Source organism: Propithecus coquereli, unplaced genomic scaffold (genome assembly GCF_000956105.1).
Source record: "Propithecus coquereli isolate 6110/MARCELLA unplaced genomic scaffold, Pcoq_1.0 Scaffold265, whole genome shotgun sequence".
NCBI classification, from domain to species: domain Eukaryota; kingdom Metazoa; phylum Chordata; class Mammalia; order Primates; family Indriidae; genus Propithecus; species Propithecus coquereli.
The window spans coordinates 2,969,249-2,988,032 of NW_012148230.1; the positions used below are offsets into that span (position 1 = coordinate 2,969,249).

General features: G+C 39.1%; 1 protein-coding gene across 1 annotated transcript in view; it reads left to right on the top strand.

Moving 5' to 3' along the window:
- Positions 1–17,635, top strand: part of MAN2A1 (mannosidase, alpha, class 2A, member 1) — a 167,376-nt gene extending 149,741 nt beyond the window's left edge. The window contains exons 20-22 of the mRNA XM_012647374.1: positions 4,613–4,804; positions 14,470–14,580; positions 15,743–17,635. Of these exons, the coding sequence (XP_012502828.1) occupies positions 4,613–4,804; positions 14,470–14,580; positions 15,743–15,895 (456 nt within the window). The 3' untranslated portion in view covers positions 15,896–17,635. The remainder of the gene's footprint in view (positions 1–4,612; positions 4,805–14,469; positions 14,581–15,742) is intronic.
- The last annotated feature ends 1,149 nt before the right edge of the window (positions 17,636–18,784 follow it).

The window sequence follows — 18,784 nt, forward strand, 5'->3', positions numbered from 1 at the left end:
AGCTTAAATTAATAGCTTCTTTTAAATAAAAAATGAACTAGAGAAGAGAAAATACATTTTAATTTCTAGTGAAATTGATTAAAAAGACATTTGGTTAAGAAATCCTAATATAAAGTAACCTAAATTTTGTAGAGAGTTTTTAATTTCAACTCAGACTCTGATGTCTAAAATAACAATGGTGGAAAGTGAAATAGGAAGGAGGTCCCTGGATAGGAAGGAGTTTTAAGGGAAAGCCTTGAACCTGCCAGAAATAATGCCTCATGTAAATAATCCTAGGCCGACAGTGGAAGTGAGTCCTGTGCTCAGAATGTTTGTTCTGCAGAGTGTCAGTGAAAACGAGGACTTGGATGACAATCACTGCAAGCCATACAGATGCCCAGTGGAGGCCTGTGGCTGTGTGAGGTTGACCATTATCTATGCTAATGATCCTCAGGGGTCAAAGGAAATGGAAAATAGGAATCATCTCTTTGGCATTGCTATGATTTGAATGCGTTCCCCCAAAATTCCTGTGTTGGAAACTTGGTTGCCATTGTGGCAGTGTTGAGAAGTGGGGCCTTTGGGAGGCAATTGGGTCATGAGAGCAGAGCCCTTATCCTGGAAGTGTGCTAGTTATCATGGGAGTGGCTCTATTATAAAAGCAAGCTCTCTCTCGCATGCACTCTCTTGTTTTTCCACCATGGGATAATGCAGCAAGGAGGTCCTCACCAGATGCCACTGCCATGCTCTTGGACTTCCCAGCCTCTAAGACCATAGGCTGAATAAACTTCCTTTCTTTATAAATTACCCCATCTGTGGTATTCTCATAGCAACAGGAAAACAGACCAAGACAGGCATTGACCACTTCAGGGTTTGTTTCTCTGACCTTTTCTCCCTGCCTTTCTCCTGCTGGGAGAGTAAAGGAGTCATTGAGATAGGATTAGAAGCCCTCAAAGTGTTCAAGTGTCACAGTTTTGTCACTTCACCTCTGGTTACCAGTTCTTTACACATAAGGAGAGGAAGTTGAGAGATCAGATTAAAAACTTAAATGCTTATAGATCTTAGGAACGTGATGGCATGAGGGAGGTTGACCAGGTTTAAGGGCAAATGCTTAAGTTAGGTGGCCAGAGGGTCTATGATGAGCTTGAGGGCACATATCTCGCTACGAGCCACAACTCAGCTCCAGCTGATTATTTGCACCTGGGAATGCCTGCCCAGTTTGATTCACATTTCCAGTTTCTGAGGTAAAAAAACAAAAATCTGTTTTTTTGGGGCGAAGCAGGGGTGTTGTTTTTTTCAGTGTTAAGGTTTTTTGTTATTTTTTTTTTTTTAAGAGTTGGCTTGGAAAAAAGCCACTTTGTAATAGCCTGCAGACCTACTGAAACATGTCTATCCACAAACTTGGCCCACAGACTACCAGTCTTTACTCTGGGCTAGAGGATATTTATCTCTAAATGTTATGATTCAATATATTTTTCTTCATTTTCTCTCCTCCTCCGTCTTTGCCTTTTTACCCCACTCTTCCCCTCTATAATATTCTTGTCTCATTTATTTATATTGCATTTGCTTGTTAAATTAATAGATTACTTCAACAAACATTTATTAAGTTCCACCATGTGTCAGGTCAAACTGTGAATAAACAAAGGTGACTTTAAAAACAATCTCTTACTGTCTTGCATAATTTAATAAGTTTTGATGTAGGCGGTGGAAGCCTTTGATGTTTAAGGATCAGGTACCTCATGTGAGCTTAATAAAGGCACCAAGGAACCTGGCAAGAAGTTCCAACTCATGGAATAAAGGCTGGAACCCAATGAGGAAGATCTCACCTTTGGGTGGTTTGCATCAAAACGTGCTAGAAACTCTCTAATGTCAGGCTGCAGTGAGAAAGCTAGACTTACATAGTTTGGAGGCTTCCAACCACCAAGAAACTAAATAATGTTTACAGTAGTGTATTAATTAGAACAAGGCTGGGGAATTCATTTATAGCTTAAACAAACACAAAGTTTCCTATAGAAAACATGTTTTATAAACTTTGGGTTTATCATAAGACTTACAGTTAAAAGGCTGCCTTTCTAGGAGATTAATTAAAATAGCGATAGTTCAACAGTTAAATAGCTCATTGCTGTAAATATGGTAAGAAAGTGCAAGTGAATGGTGGAACCCCGGTGAGACTTTGCCCCACCCAGGCTGGCCAGCCTCCAGCAGTGTTATTTGTTCATGGTGCTCTTTGAGCCACTGAACCACATTCTTCTATAAACTTCTCTTTCTTATCTTGCTAAAGACAATAAACTACAGTTTTCAAATTCTGGAAGTACTTACGTTTATGACCATCGTTTCCTTTTACAAGATGTTCATCACAATGTCTTTGAGTCTGAAGCTTCCTTTTTTAATCCAAAAGTAGTTAAAGAGTGAGGCTTATCTTTTGATTCCAAGGAAAGCTCTGTTTCCTCTAGAAGGTTGGGGGGGGATGTCTGGCGTGGCGGTTCCCAGCACAGGTTCACAGAGCAGTGTGTGGCTAACTCCGTGAGATTCGCCTAGGGAGGCTTTTAAGCTTTACATTCCTAGGGCCTTATCTAGAGATTTTGATTCTGTAGATTTGGGATAGGACCCAAGAATCTGTTTTTTAAAGTTCCCTAAGTCATTCGGTTGTTTAGTTGATTTAGGAAGTGCCAAGGGTCAGGAGGACTGATTGGGTGTGGAGGGTTGGCATATATGTACATTATTTCTTCTAAGGTGTAGATGAGAAGTGTCCTACCTACTCACTGGAGTGTCCAGGAATTCCTCTAAGAGCATAGAATAAAGCCAGAGCTTTTCTGCATGTTTTTTGACCTAGAATGGACTTAATGCTTCCTGAATCTGATAAGGCAGGTGTTTTCTGTTGGAATCTTTTCTCTTTTATTACTCAAAAGTGATTTTGTCAGCAATCCCGACCTACGTTATGAAGTCCTTTGATCTTGGAGTACATTTAAAGTGTCTTGTTGAAAATGTTCCCTCTTTATTCATGTTATTCCACAAGCCACATTATATTTTACTATTATTGGAGAATCATTATTTTATATGCTTTATTTAATTTTTCTTTAAGAAAAGAATGTGGAATGCATACTTTTTTTACATCTCTTTCAGACCTAATTTTTTTTGTCAGTATCTTAATATTACAATGTCCCTCTGCCTTTAAAACATTTTTTTTCTCTCTCCATGGTCTGAATTGTAATGACATCTAATGTTAGCTGCTGGCACGATGCTAGTCACTTTTTGCTAGCACCCTTCTGTGCGATGCTAATCTGACATTCTGAATTTTAAGCTTTATATCTCTGTAAATACTATCTTTTCACACAGATAAGTAGCCAAGCCTTTTATTTGAGCCCTGTATTACAAAAAGGATGAAAAATCAGAAGATATCAATGAAGTAGTCATTTTAAAAAATAAGATAAAAAATTAAATTTGCTTCAAATGTAGCTGGTGATCAAAGGACCTTTCCGTATAAGTTATTTTCTCTTCTCAGTTCTTCCTTCTGTCTGTTTTTTTTTTTTCTTTTTGAGACAAAATCTGGCTCTGTTGCCCGGGCTAGAGTGCCGTGGCATCAGCCTAGCTCACAGCAACTCTCGAACTCCTGACCTTGAGCGATCCACCCGCCTCAGCCTCCCAGAGTGCTAGGATTACAGGCGTGAGCCACCGTGCCCAGCCCTGGTTTTCTGTTTTTACTCCTTAGGCATTATTAGTTGTCCAGATCATTTCTTTCTATTTTTTAGTAGAGACGGGGTCTCGCTGTTGCTCAGCCTGGTCTCAAACTCCTGACCTTGAGCGATCCAGCCACCTCAGCCTCCCAGAGTGCTAGGATTACAGGCGTGAGCCACCGTGCCTAGCCCCTTCTGTCTGTTTTTACTCCTTAGGCATTATTAGTTAAGGTTCTACTTAGCCATTGATTTAATTAATTTGTAATGTCATCTTGCATGTGTGTATCTCCAACCTTGGTAGATTATTTAATGTTATTATTAAACTATTATTAATGTGTGTATATCCCCAACCTTGGCAATTGGCAATGATGTTTAAAGAAAACAGTCAGTTGATCTGGATATACCACCTTTGTTATTTATATTTAAAAATTGGATTTGAGAGTTTTGTTCCTTTAAATCCTCATTGGGTAACATTTAGCTCCTTTCATTTGTTAACATTTATGAAATATAGCTTTAATTCAGTACCATTTATGGTCTTGTCAAATGTATAAATGAAACCATGAGAATATGATGGATAAAATCTGAGGGAGAAGAGAGATAACATTTGATGATGTACAAGATATATGAACATTCCAATCCTTCTACCTTGAGAGTTTCGTGGTAGGTTGAGAGTTTCTATAAAAAGTTATGCCTTGTCCTAAAATGTTTGTAGGAGATGTTTTCAGTATTTTTAAAATCAGTGGAAGAGATATTTTAAACATATGAATTAAAGGGACACTATTTGTTTTCTTGTATTGTTTACAACTAAGCCTGCTCGTCTACTGTGTATTTTCTAAGACTGTTTATAAAATATAATAATCAAAGTATTCATGTATTTTTATGTTTACACTCTTTTAGATAATTCAATTAATATGAGACCTGCAAATATAGAATTTTTAAACATTTCTATTTTTTCTTGATAGGAAGAAGAAAAGCATCCGGTCAGTTATCCTTCTCTCCTTAGCCACATAACTTCTTCTTTCATGAATCATCCGCTCGTTACGATGACAAAGAAGTTCTCGCCTCCCCTTGAGCTGCTGGGTGAATTCTCTCCATTACTGTCTTCTTTGCCTTGTGACATTCATCTGGTTAATCTGAGAACAATACAGTCAAAGGTACATCCCAAAATATATCTATAAAAAATTATACTTGGTTAAGGGGGTAAGGAGAAGGGGGAAAAAAAAACTTCATGCTAAACTGTGCTTTGGGGAATGATTAAGAGGTCTTCACCTTTAGCCAAAAGCTTTATGCTTTTTATTTGACTGTTGTTCTACAGTTTAGAGCTTATCCTGATACTAATTTATTTGATTCTCAGAAAAGTTCTGTGTGGTGACCAGGTCAGACAATATCAACATAATTAGTAGGTGGGAGAACCAGGCCTTAAGATCAGCCCTATTAACTTTTCACATTAATTCTCCTTGTTAAGCAGCATTTCTCAAGATTGAAAGAACTAGAAAGCATAGCGTTTAATTGTTTTTGTGTCAGAGACTTTGTATTTTCGTATCTTCCTCTTGAAAATCACTACGACTCAAACTTTCCTATTAGGAAACCAACTACTTAGACGAAATATTGGAGGAAAAGCATGGGAAAATTTTATTAGGTATGAAATGTAATTCAGTTAGACTTTACCTGTATACCTATTTTTAACATCAAAGAGTTTGCATTTGAAAAGTGTAGGGATTAGACGTCTAACATCATTCTTATGTGTTGTACAACTGTTTTGATATTGTGAATTGACATACATTTAGCCTGAAATAGTAAGTGGTTGTGTATTCTGTGAGAAATATCTCCTGGTAAATGGCCTGAATATGGAAAGAAGAGGATGCTTATGTTCAAAGACATCATAAAAGGAGAGAAATGTTTGATTTAAGAACAAAGAACTAAAGCAAACCAAGTAAAGTAAGAACAAATGCCTACAATTCGGACATTTAGGGATTTACAAACTTTATGTTCAAGATGTAGAGGAGAAAAATATAATTTCTTTTCTTTCCCTCATAGGTACTTAGTTGAGATATTCCTGAAAACAAAAGTCAGATTAACAAGAGAGAAGCCAACAGTAGTTTATTAATGCATGTTGTACCCATCACATGGGAGAGGTCTCAGTTCAAAAGTATTTCTCTCTCAAGGCAGTGGCTTAGGGGCCTTGCTTAAGTAATATTTTAACAAAGAGCCATAAATCCTACAGAGATAAGACAAAGAAGAGAACATCTTCAGGCTTCCAAAAGGTGGGAAAATGTGGGAAGGTAAATTTAAGGGAAGTGTGAAGTCTGCTGCTACATCTTCTGGCTTTGCTGTCTCTGAGCCACTAAGCCTTGTCAAGGGGCTTATCTTTAGGCAGGAAAAGGCAGAGAGGAGGGGAAGAAGACCTTTTGTCTTTGTATATTGCTGTCCTGCCATCAAACAAGCAGAGGAAGGGGCAGAATATCCCCCTATGTTTTAGCTTTCTTCAGAGCTCAACAAGCCTCGGTATTTTGGTTTCATTCAAAGGTAAGAAACTTACACCTGGCTGTGCAGGAAAATATATATGGCTTGTAATAATGAATACAAGCAAATGGCAAAGGCTAGAGGCCTGTGTGTATATCTCTATGTGTTGAAAGGTTTTTGTTTCTTTGTTTTTTATCATGTGAGTGAACTTCCAGGATTTATTTCATACCCACTATGTGCTCATTACTGCCATAGGTATGAGAGATATAGTCATGAACAAAACAGATAAAGCCCTTGCCCTTCTGGAGCTTAGATTCTAATGGGAGGAGAAAAATAATTAAGGAAGAAAAAGTAAGAGAAATATATGTTAGACGGTAAAAAGCTTTAAGGAAGAGAAGAAAAGGAGGGAAGGGTGACTCCAAGAAGATGGTGCAAGTTTGATTAGGGCAGTTGGAGAACGCTCCAGGCACAGAGCAAGTTCAAGGTCCTGAGGCAGGAGAGGTGGTCAGAATGTTGCTCCGAGAGAGCTGGGCTTTCCCTTTATTCATTGCTCTGTCCCCTGTCGAGAGCAGTGCCTGCACAGGAGAGGGACTCGAACACTATTTGGTGAATGAGTGAATTGGATAGATGTTTTTTTCTGGGATTCTGCTGGTATCTTTTGTGGATTTACTTTCTGGCCCATGGGATGAGCACACTAGGAGTGGATAGCCTCCCCAAGGTATCCTGTGGTTCATTCATGAGCTCAGGGGGAATGAAAGGATAAAACGGAGGGCCCCAAAGAGCTGGGCTGCAAGTGTAGATGGTAGAGGACATTAGCAACCTGAAAAACCCAAGGGCTTCTGGGGAGGACAGGGGCCATCATCCTTCCCTTAGCCCCACTTCTAGATGGCTCCTCCCCCGTAGTTGTTCACAATGCGATTGTTTTCTGGAAGCTACTGGAGCTGACTGGAGTCAGCATGTGTAGGGTTTGATCTTCTGTAATCCAAGGCTGGCACTTGTTTTTCATGTCACCTCTTTTTAGTGGTAACTTACTTCCTTACATCCTTCCTGCTATTGACCATCTTCCTGTAATACAAATATAATCACTTCTCAGATTAAAAGTCCCATGGCCTGCCAAATTGGTTCAGACCCTGAGCATTCAGGCCCTCTGCAGTGTGGCCTCCACGGAACTGCTTCCCGGTGCTCTTCTCTCCTTTGGACAGGTGGGCCACTGTCGCGACCCTGCAGGCTGAGTGACGGCCGGCTCAGCCACCACTTATGACATGGGGCTAGTATCATGTGTGCCTGCGTCAGGGTCTTTCGTGAGAAACAGGGGAAATAATGTTGTGAACGTCTTTCGAAAGTGGCAACTCTGGGAAACATGCCGTCGTGATCCTGAGGATGCTCACTGTATATGCCAGCTCGGGTGCCAGCTGGGGCTTTGGCAGAGAGAATAGAGAGCAGTTTAACATACAGATTTGACCGCGAGGAGTAGAACTGAACTGCGGTGCTAGTGCCTGTTGATAGCTGCCACGCTGGCACCTCATCAGAGCTAAACCCTTGGGGCTGTTGTGTGTTATCATATCAGTCGGTGCCAGTTCCTGTGTTAGCCTTTGACTCTCAGCACGTATTTATATAAACGCTCACTAGTAATCTAAGGGGATTCATTGGTTCATTCGAAACCACTTCTTCACAGAATTGCTCTCTGTCCCCTCACCTCTGATAATAGAAGATAATCACTGAAGGGAGCCAGAGCCCACATGGGTATTGATTCAAAGAAAGCTGTTACTTAAAAGGTGTCCCGTGCAATTCCATGGTTATACTAAAAGGAAGACAAACAGGAGTCAATGAGTAAATGCAGAAGGCAGACCTAAGCCTTTTGGCTTGTGTTTCTGTTTTTATGTGCTGGCAGCTTCCAGCCTGCAACAATGGGCTGTTCCCGTCTGGAGATTGCAACTCATTTTTCCCCTTGAAATAATGTCGACGTAGAGACTGGGTTCCAAGCAAGAACAGAGTCTGCACTGGCCTGTATCTAAGGAGGCGTTTTCCTAACCACCACAGGATTTTCACGAGAAATGGGTCTGAGGACCACCTTGGCGTGACAAAGGCACATGCGTCTTCCTGCCCGACCTCCTGCTTGACCAGTTGGTCTCCCTGACTCCTCGTGGGAGGAGAGGTTCAGGGCTCAGGAGTGGTGAGGGGCGAGGTGTGGGCCGGAGGTGTGATAACCCACTGAGGTGGGTCAGCGGTGGTCCCAGCCACCAATCTCCACTGTGTCCACATCACGGAAGGGGGATTTTAAAAACAGAGACTTTCACGAATTTCCGCATCTCTGAGATCCTGATTCTCAAGGTCTAGGGATCCCGTAGAGTCTAGAAATTAATAATTTTTTAAAACTCATCTCATGAAATTGATGAAATTACTAAATTAATTCCATTTCCTAAATTGGAAAGGTGAGGGTAAGAGAATAAATCATAAAAATAAAACCACCCAGAGATGGATGGCAGAATCAGACCCAGGGCCAGGGCTTCTGAGTTGGAGTCCTGTGTGTGGCCTCAGAGGGTAGCATTTGCCTTTTTAAAGTTACTAAGTCCCTGAAAGTGTAATTTTTCAGCAATTGTTCTATATTAGTAGATGAGTATATGTTTTTTGTAGATATAGCTTGCTTTTTCACATTATGTCAGTTTTTGGAAAAGGATTATATGCCCTCTATGGGTAATCAGAGGAAGAGGGGAAGAGACACCCCCCGGAGCCCTGCCTCGCAGCGTACTGGGCCGCCTTGCCCGTTCCAGCCACTGCCGAGGAATTTACTGTTCACCTGCTGCAGGCCTGTCCCCCAACTCCCTTCTCTTGATCACCCTCTTTCCCTACGCTATCAAGAGCTTGAGATGGTGCAAAGAAGCTTCTATAAAAGTTTGGAAACTGAGGCACAGAAACACCCCTCAAGTACACTGAGTGGGAAAGCCATGTTGTTGGGACAGGGTAACTGTGTCATTTAAGGGGAGAGAGGACTCTGGGAGAATCTCTCAGGAGGCCCCATCCCAAGTCGGGGTTCTGAGGCTGGAGCCGCATGGTCAGTCTGGAAATGGAGGGGCAAAGAGGAGCCTTAATTGAGCCTTTCAGGTAGGCTTCATGGAGCCATTCTGCCTTGAAAAAGTGATACGTAATTCATTTTTCTCCATTTTTCAGATTACTTCCGCTGCTTTTATGTTCAGATATTTTCACTTAATTTGCATGTATATAACACATTTAACTCTTTCTTTCCTATGGGGTTTATTTGGATTTGTGTTTAACGGTTTCTTGCAAATAGTTAACCAGTCATTTCAACATCAGCACCATTTATGGAATAAGATTTTCTCTCCTCACTTGTTTATGCCACCCCTTCTTTTCTTATAAAAGGCGGTTTAAGGTTTTACTTTATTTTGCCTTTCTTATCAGAATTGATTGGTGCTTTATTGATCTCCCGAGCTTCTGGAAAGGTGAAAATTGCAGGAAAAGAATTTCCTTTGTTGTACATATCTAAAAACAACATTCACCTCACCTTTCTTTCTGGCATCTTGTTGATCAAAACAAGATAGCTATTATTGGACATTTTAATGAGTGCCTTGGAAAATGAATTTCTACTAGTTATTTCCTGTCTCAGGACTTATAACGAAGTGTGCAATTTTCTAACCTTTTCAGCTGCCAGAATGCACTTAAGATGAGCAGTAGGCATTGTCAAAGAATCTGAGTGGATTGGAGTTTTCCCACCAAGTGTTTAGCTGTGCCTTAAGCCATGTGCACCTTAGAAATACTATGAAGAGGGTGGGGTCACACACAGAATCTGGTCACAGTTACAGCCCCTCCCTTCCCCAGGAAAACAGTGGGTGAGTGCACATAGAATATTTACTGCAGTTCCAAAAGTTTACTGATTTGTGACCTTTATGTTGTTAATGACCAAATCAAGTTTCTTTTGTTATGAGAAAGGAATACTGTAACTCTCACATCTTAAGTTCTCATCCACTTTAGTAGAGGAATATTTACTTATTCCTTTCTTTCGAAAAGATTGTCATGTGCATGTATACTTTTCAGAGTGGCTTTAAATTCTACTTGAAATGGGACGAATGGATGGGTGGGTAGGTGGCAGATGGATACAAATTAAAATTTCCAAACCTTGCTTTCTGAATTGATATATTTTTTGATAAGTTATGGTTTTAGCTCTGCTGGAACTATCAGCCAAATACTCATTTTCCAAGCTTTAAATCAGGGAGGGTTATCTCCTTTAGTTTATAGCATTTTGTTAGGTTACACCAAAAATAATCCTTATCATTCCTCTCCTGGCTAGGTATCTGTGAGCACCAATTCATTGCTAGACAAAGGCAGGAGAAGGAAGCTGTTAAAAGCCCAGAATTTGGAGTCCGATCGCCTGGGTTTGAACATGCCTCCTCCGCTTGGAGCAAGTCATTTAACTCTCTGAGTCCTAATTTCCTCGTTAGTAGCGTGGCGATGATGATAGTAACCACCTTAAGAGATGTTCTGAGGATTGGAGACAATGTTCGTGAAGTACTGAAAACAGTGTCCGGTGTGTAGTAAGCCCTAGGCGTGCATGACTAGTAAAGGTTCTCAACTGTGATAGCTCAGTGACAAGCAGTGTGATTGTTACTAATAATGAAGTAAAAATGGTGGCACTATTTTTATAAATTGGAGAAGGTTGAACTTTATTGCCAGAGTAAATCTTTTGTCACTTTGGGTTAGATTCCACATACACTTTATTCATAATTTCTTAAATTTTTTTTAAAAACAATATACCTAAAATTGTCTATATGCCAGACATTATGCCAAGTACTTTACACGAATCTTATTTAAAGCTCTCACAGCGACACCAAGAAGGTAGACTATATCTTTATTCCATCTTATAGAAGAGGAAACTCACTGACCTACCGATGGTGGGTCACTTCCCAGGACACACAGCTCCTAAGCGGGGGCACACGTAAGTGTGACTGACTCCAGATCCCTCCTCAGAGCCCGGTACTGCCTCTTGCATGGGGACAGGAAGGGAGGGACAGTGCTGAAAATGTTGGGGAGTCCACTGACTATTTTTCTGTTGTGTACTGAATAATAACGGGACACCCACAGAAGGCTACACCAGCCATTGGAGGGAAAAGATCATTAAGGGCGAATGCAGGGTCACTATAGTAGCGATTGCTGTTTGAGTATGAGAGAGAATGCTTTGTGATAGGGATTTACCTGTACATTTACATATGTTAATAGAAACTTGTGTGCCACCTCAACTATTTCAGAGGTGGTTGTGAGATAAAACGAGTTCATAAGTGAAAAGCATTCTGCACAGGATCTGGCACACAGCAAGCGCTCGGCAAGTATTAGCAATTACAGTTATTGTCACTGTGGTTGGCCCTCGATCCTCAAGGGAACTCTTAATGAGTCTAACCTAGCACAGAATTTACAGAGATTAAACGATGTACTCAGAGTTACGTAAACGGTTCATGGTGCAACCAAACCTTTCTCTGATCCAGCTTTATTTTCATGGCTTCATTCTGCAAACCAAGTCATCTTCCCCCAAGCTATGCTGAGTTGCTAGAAAAGCCCCGCTTAGTCTATGAGCTGGATGTCGGTTTTGCCTACTGAAATAAGCTTTGCCATGGATTTTCTGTCTTTAGCTTTTGAACATCCCAGCCTTACTTCAGTGATCCAGCCTCAGATATGATCTAGCTTGTTTAACAAAGACAGTTACCTATCACAGAGCTGGGCACAATTTCAAAAATTGTAAATTTCTTCCGCACACCCTCCTCTTCTTTGTATGGGGTCCAGATATTACATATGCATTAATCAATGTAAAAACAGCTCTTCCAAAAGCTGTTTGCTCTCCTAGAGCATACAGTGGGACTGCTCGAAGCTATCTGTTTTCCTGCATATTCAAGCTAAACTCACAGTTTCCCTACTTTGAAAAACAGTTTTTTTGGAAATAAAATGTCTAGACAGACTTTGAAACTGAAAAACTGCTGCTTTGCCTCAGGTATTTTTGCTTGAAAACTGATACTTTCATGAATATTTGAGTTTTCAAAACTTGAACAAGATGATTGCTATTTCACTTAGTCCTTACAATAGTGATACAGTTTTCGTTTTGAGAGAAGGTGTAACTTTTTCTATCAGTGAAAGTTACTTTTTATGACTTTTTTATCTCTACTTTTGTATCGTTGGTTTAAATCTCTTGTAGAATTCAAAGGTAGAATCCCAAAGGTGTTCTCCTTCCTAGTTTTTTTGTCTTCTTCAGTTGCTAAAAGCCTTATGAATTCATTATTCCAAGAGCAAATGTGTTGCAAGAATTTTAACAATGCCTGCTATCGAGTGGTTTTTAAGGATGGTCCAATGAGTTAAAATGGCCAAATGCTTTAGGTTAATAGCGATACGTGCTTTTAAAAAAATCTAATTAAGAGGCCGTCTAATCTGTGAATCTGATTAGGGACTTTATTATGATTTTGACATACAACTGTAGACATATAATTTGGGAGTTCCCTGATTCTTTAGCTACAAAATGTTAATGTCAATAAAGGATATTTATGAATAAGAAGTTAAATGAGAGTATTGTTTAACTTGTAACTTCTGAAAATAATCACCAGTATTTGATGAATTACATTGATAGAAATAGTAATAGCTAACATACTAAGGGCTTCCTAAGTGCCAGACACTGTGCCAAGTCGTTGTTGTGTTATTTCACTTCATCTCCGTTTTATGGAAAAGGAAAATCCGGTCTTGCTAAAATCTTCAGCTGATAAATTGCAGAGCAGGAATCCAGACCTTGAGCTGATTTCTCGCCCGGCTCTGAACCACTCACCTCTGCATCTCCCGCACTTGCTTGTCCTGCCCCATACGGCTGTGTGCGGCTAGCGTGCATAGTATTGTCAACACGTTGATCCACCCGGTAACTCCATGAAGGAAGTACCCAAGCATCAGCTCCAGTTTACGGTCAAGAAAACTTAGGAAGAATAAATGACTATCCTAAGGTTTCACAATTGGCATATGATAGAATTCTCTTTGTTGTTCTTCCAGAGATCTCATGCATATAATAAGTGAAGGATTTTCTTTTGTGATATTTTTTGCGCTATATAGAGGGTGTATGAAATTTATTGAAATTTCATTTGAAATTTTTGCCATATGATTTAAACCTACTGTGCGTATCATGTGGTCCTGTGAATTCCTTAAATGACTTTTTTCTCTCCCTTCAAACAAAATCTTAGCAGTACCACTGCAAAATACCAGTGTGAAACATCATAACATAGGTTATTCCAGCCAAGAATCTGAGGTGAGGACAGCTTTAAACTGTTCAGGCATATTAAAATCAAATCAGTGGTGGAGATGCTGGCAGCTATTCAGAAAAGGTGTCTCTATAGCACATTAAAAAATCTTATCCCCTAGTGAGGGTGATCAAGAGCTTAGATATTCATATCTGTCAGGAGGGAAGGGAGAAAGGGATCATTTATATCACCATGTCAGTGCTGAGCAGCACATTGTATAACTATACATTCCTTCGTTTTTCTAAGGATCTTTAATTCATTTTGCTTATTTTTATAAATGTCTTCCCACTTTAGGAAACATAAAATTTATTAAGATAATTGTAATTTAAAATATTCAAAGACTTGAACCATTGTTGACATTGTTATTTAAATGGATGTGAGAAATTGTATTGCAAGAAAATGTATACTGATTCCCCATAGCTGACTCGTTATGTTTAGTATTTTTCTTTTTGCCTGCCCATAAACAATAGCTTCTGTAATGTGAATTTAAATGATACATCAAGCTAATAAATGTGAGCTGGCCTAGCAAGTGAAAAGCATAACTAATTCAATTTAAATGTCTTTTGTATAAAAATAATGAACCAATACATTAAAGATTAAGAATGTTTATGCAATTAGCAAAAATTAGTATACAATGAAGAAGCATGTTTCGGTTTTAAGATAGATGGTGTATCGTTCAGTGACCAGATAAGGACTAAAATTCAGGTATACTTTATTTAATTAATGTGTATGTTAAAAAAATTAAAAATAAAAATGAAATGCTTTATTGGAAGAAACTTTGATAAAACAGTCCATAATATGTGGCCAAAAGGAAACCTAAGTCCTCAGGGACTCTGGGGGAAACCAAGGTATGAAGTTGCTTAACAAGTAACCTTAGGACATAATCTCACCTGGCTCTGTGCATGTGGGGGTGGGTGTGTAGTAGGTGGCCCAGTGAGCACGGACCTGAGGGGAAATGAATTTGCCTGGCTTCGTTGCTAAATAAATGTGCTTTTGAATGCTGGCATCAAGACAGTGGTGTGTGAAATACTGTAGTTATTTGCTTTAGCGTCTCTATGGTACATCGGTGGTCTGTTCATTTGCAGGTAGGCGGTGGGTATTCCGATGAGGCAGCCTTGATCCTCCACAGGAAAGGATTCGATTGCAGATTCTCTAGCAAAGACACAGGACTACTTTGTCCTACTACTCAGGGAAAGGTAAGTTGAAAGGTTATTTTTGCTTATCGAGTTAGTGTGCTTTGAAATCCTCACTTTTCGTAAACAAATCTGACAGTAAGATCTTATTTCATTGCCCCTTTACTGATTCCTTCCCATCAGTCTGTAAGTTAGCTTGAATGCCCCCATCTTAAGAAAGCATTTTCTCAACCGTCAGTCTCCTCTCCTTGTCAGCATCAGAAGGTGGAGCCGGAAGCTGTGCGTATTTGAAGGCAATGCTCTTGTCATTTCCTAGGCTTTCCGTTTCCAACCTACAAAGTATCTTCTTCCCACTCCCCCATTTCCTCTTCCCCCAGACTGCACATGCTCACATGCCACCTAGTTCAGCAATGGTGAACCCAAGTCCAACAGAGGGCAAGGCAAGTTTTTAATAACCGAAGCTCATGGGGCTGGCAATAAGGAAGCATTGAAACTGTCATCAATGGGATCATCGGCTGCAGCCCAAAAGGCAGCTGGACTTAGCTCCAATCAGTTGTTTTCCCTTGGGAAATAAATGTAGGTCTAGGTCTTCTGATTAATCCAGATTTGCTTGTGAGTCAACACTGGGCAGGCCAAACAGATGCTCAGTGTGAACTCTGCCTGCTGGCTGCCTATTTTTGATCTCTCTTTTGAGGTATTGAGTCTTAAGGGCATGACACGATTCAGAGAGACATATGAGATAACATGACAGGGATGAGGGAAGTATTGTCCAAATGACCCCTCCACCCTATAGACTAGGACTCAACATAATGAGCCTTCCTTGTCATGAGCCTGTCTCCTGTCTCTCAACTCTGTTGGAACAGGAAGAAATGGTTGAGAACCACCATTGTTATGGATTAATATTGACTGAAAGAGCATAAGGATGTTTTTAAAGCTTCTTGACCCATAGAAGTCCCTTCTCTTATCGAAATAGTAGCCTCTGTACATGATAAAATTCCCAAGCAATACGGAAACAGATGCAGAACAAGTTATCCTTGACTGGTACCAGTTTCCTGTTTCTCCCCAGGAATCCTCTGGGTGTTCAAGCACGTATAGGTATATATTTAATCCCCTCATTTTTCCATAAAAGGAAACTTCAACATACTGTTTTATTCCTTCAGATGTGCTACTAATCTTTCTTCAAAGTTGATCTAAATATGCATATTTTTTATCATTTAATTTTTAGATGTTGGTACAAAAACTTTTTAACAAGTTTACTGTTGAAAGTCTCACACCATCATCATTATCCTTGATGCATTCACCTCCAGACGCCCAGAATATAAGCGAGATCACCTTGAGTCCAATGGAAATCAGCACATTCCGAATCCGGTTGAGGTGAACCTGACTTTCACATTTGGATTGGGAATCATTGGCTTTTATACGTTTCTTGGTTTGACGTGCAATAAAGAAGCACATTATTTTAGCTTCTGGCTACTGTGAGAACATAAATTCTGTGATTTTTTTTTTTTTTTTAACCAGTACAGTAAGGGGGGAAAAAAAAAGCCATGCTATCAACCAGGTTTCTTTTTCTTTTCTTTTTTTTTTTTAAGTTCCTCCCATGAACTACCACCATCAGTATGAATTGATGCAACAAATGAAGAAATATTTAAAAACAACCTCTCAACTGATTGTATCTCAGGTTAAATACTAACTAATTATGTCCATGTTGGGGGTTGTGAAGAGATTCTTGTATTTATGTTGCTGATCCTTCGTTAGTTTTACAGAAATACCCATTCGACCGAAATGGAATAAAAGACTGGTGGGTAATAGCTAATGGCCAAAATGATTGCCATCATTCATACAAGTTAGAAAAATGTTGTGTTGAAATAAGTGGAAAAGTGCAATCCATCCACCCTTATGGTAAACAAAGTTGGTTTTCACACCTTCTTCTAATGATCGTCTTGACCTTTCCCTCCCCTTCCCACCCTCTGTAAGTATTTCCAGAAATATCTGATTTTAAATCATTCAGCAGTAGAAAAAGAGGCATATTTTCATTACTTGACAATGTGGGATAGGTGCAATTTATTCCATTGTCACTAAAATAGAAGAAGCAATTCCACAGGTACCGTGAACCTATTTTAGGGACCACAAGGTATCTTTTTACACAGCTCATTTGAGCTGTTCTGAGATGGGGTTTTGTATTTTAAAATTACCATATCAAAATAAATGTGCCTTATTTTTTTATAAGTCTTGTTAAATCTTTTGGTGTCCATATTACTGTTTGGGGAAGGGGGGATGTTGAGGGGTCGGGGACGGGGTGGGTATTTTTTATGACACATAAATTATGTAATTTTTGCCTGACAATGCTGGCCACATTCTGATCTGTTTCATTAAATTTGTGGTGATGTTACTCTAAACATTTTGACTATTTGAATGTACTGAGATGTCAGAAAACAAAACAAGGAAGAAAAATATTGTTAATTAAAATATGCTGCTGCCAAGGAAACTGCAACTTGAAGCAAAGATTTTGTAACATGCAAAATCCAGATACTGTTTCCATTTCACAGTAGTTAACTATTAAAAGAGAATGCTTTAAAAATAGACCTTATTTTGAAACCCACTTTTATGTAGCTCATCATGATTTATCTTATTAAAGAATATGTTTGTTAATTCCAAGTTTTTACGTGTGCTAGCCTCAAAGTGAAGTTCTAAGCCCATGTGCCATTACAGTACTTTTAATAAAGTTTATTTGGAATCATTGTTTCCTTAACATTAAAATAACAGCAACATTTAAACTATTCAGTTTCAACATAGAAAGGAGTCTGAGTAGGTATATTTTTGAAAATTCCCTTTGAGTTAAATTAATAGATTTAGTATTATGTGACTTTAAACTTCCATGTTACCTCTGTCATTCCAACATCTTTGTAGAAAAATTAGAAAAATTTCTCTTTCAATATATAAATCATTATCATCTGGATTTTTACTCAAGATGCAGCTCCTAAAATTATTATGTTTAAATTCATAAACTCCTTTGCCTTTAATAATTAAGGAAATAATACCATTGTTGATAGAGATATTACAAGGGGGTGATTTCATGCAATAATCATGTACTGTAAGCTTCCTTCCTCATTTTTTGGGAGTAAACAACTAGAAAACACTTCCTTTTTGTGGACATCTACAGATGTTAGGGTTGCCAGAAGCAAATCCCAGGAATAAGATCAATATTTTCACTGCATCTTAAATGTAAAACCTTTCTCTGGGAGTTCACTGTGTTCTGTGGTTAAGTGGATATGCTTAATCATTTTGGAAATTCTGATCAGATGAAATAAAAAATCTTGATGCAATAACAGTGGTTTTGCCACTACTGGTTGTTTGAGGTAGACCTGTCCCATCTCAGTTGGGGTTTTATTCAGTGTATGTTGCCACCAGCTGTTCACAGGTAAAGCAGAAATTCTCTTTAACCAGCACGTTTCTGCTCTTTAAAGTTATTTTTAGGATAATCATCAGGGAAATGAAGAGAAGATGCTTTAGGTTGTGGTCAAGAACTGATTAAATAATTTAGTGTCTCTGGCATACACTAAAAACCATATACTTCAGTTGTGATCTTGGTGGCATATTTATTTGGTTAGGTTTTATTGCATTTATTATCACAAATGTTCAGTTGACCAAACAATGCATTGCTTTCTCTTTCTCTCTCTCTCTCTCTCTCTCTCTCTCCCACCCCCTTTTTTTTTCTTTGAAATTTTCATTTGGGGTTGTAACTGCAGTGCTGAACTCAGCATCCTTGTTTTCTACAAATACTGATTAAAACAAAGTGCTGTAAAATGTGTTACAAGACATTGTAATTGTTTTCCCATATCTTTGTTGTATTTGTGCCGAAATGTTTTCACATTCCTTTGTCTGAAATAAAACGTTTGCTTTCATTTTTATCATTTTGCTCACCTTGGAATCAACAGGTTTTGATATTTTCTCTTGGAAAATTTTATATCTTTTTGGGAATATGTAATATAAGATCTCTAATAAAAGATAATCTTATCATGTGCATGGTCCTCTAGAGTAGTTCTTAATCCTGTCTTGTGAACAGATACTTTAAAATATTTATTTAAACATAACAAAGTGGTAGGGTGAAGTAGTGAGAGCCTGTCCTTTGTTCCTTCACGAATGAATTGCCTCCTCTTCAGCCCAATTCTAGTTAGAAAAGGTAGTTTTACAGAGCAGGTGGCGCATGAGTGGTGGTTTCCCACCTGGGTTTGGGAGCACCTTTGTGGTTAGAGTCTACGAAACTTCC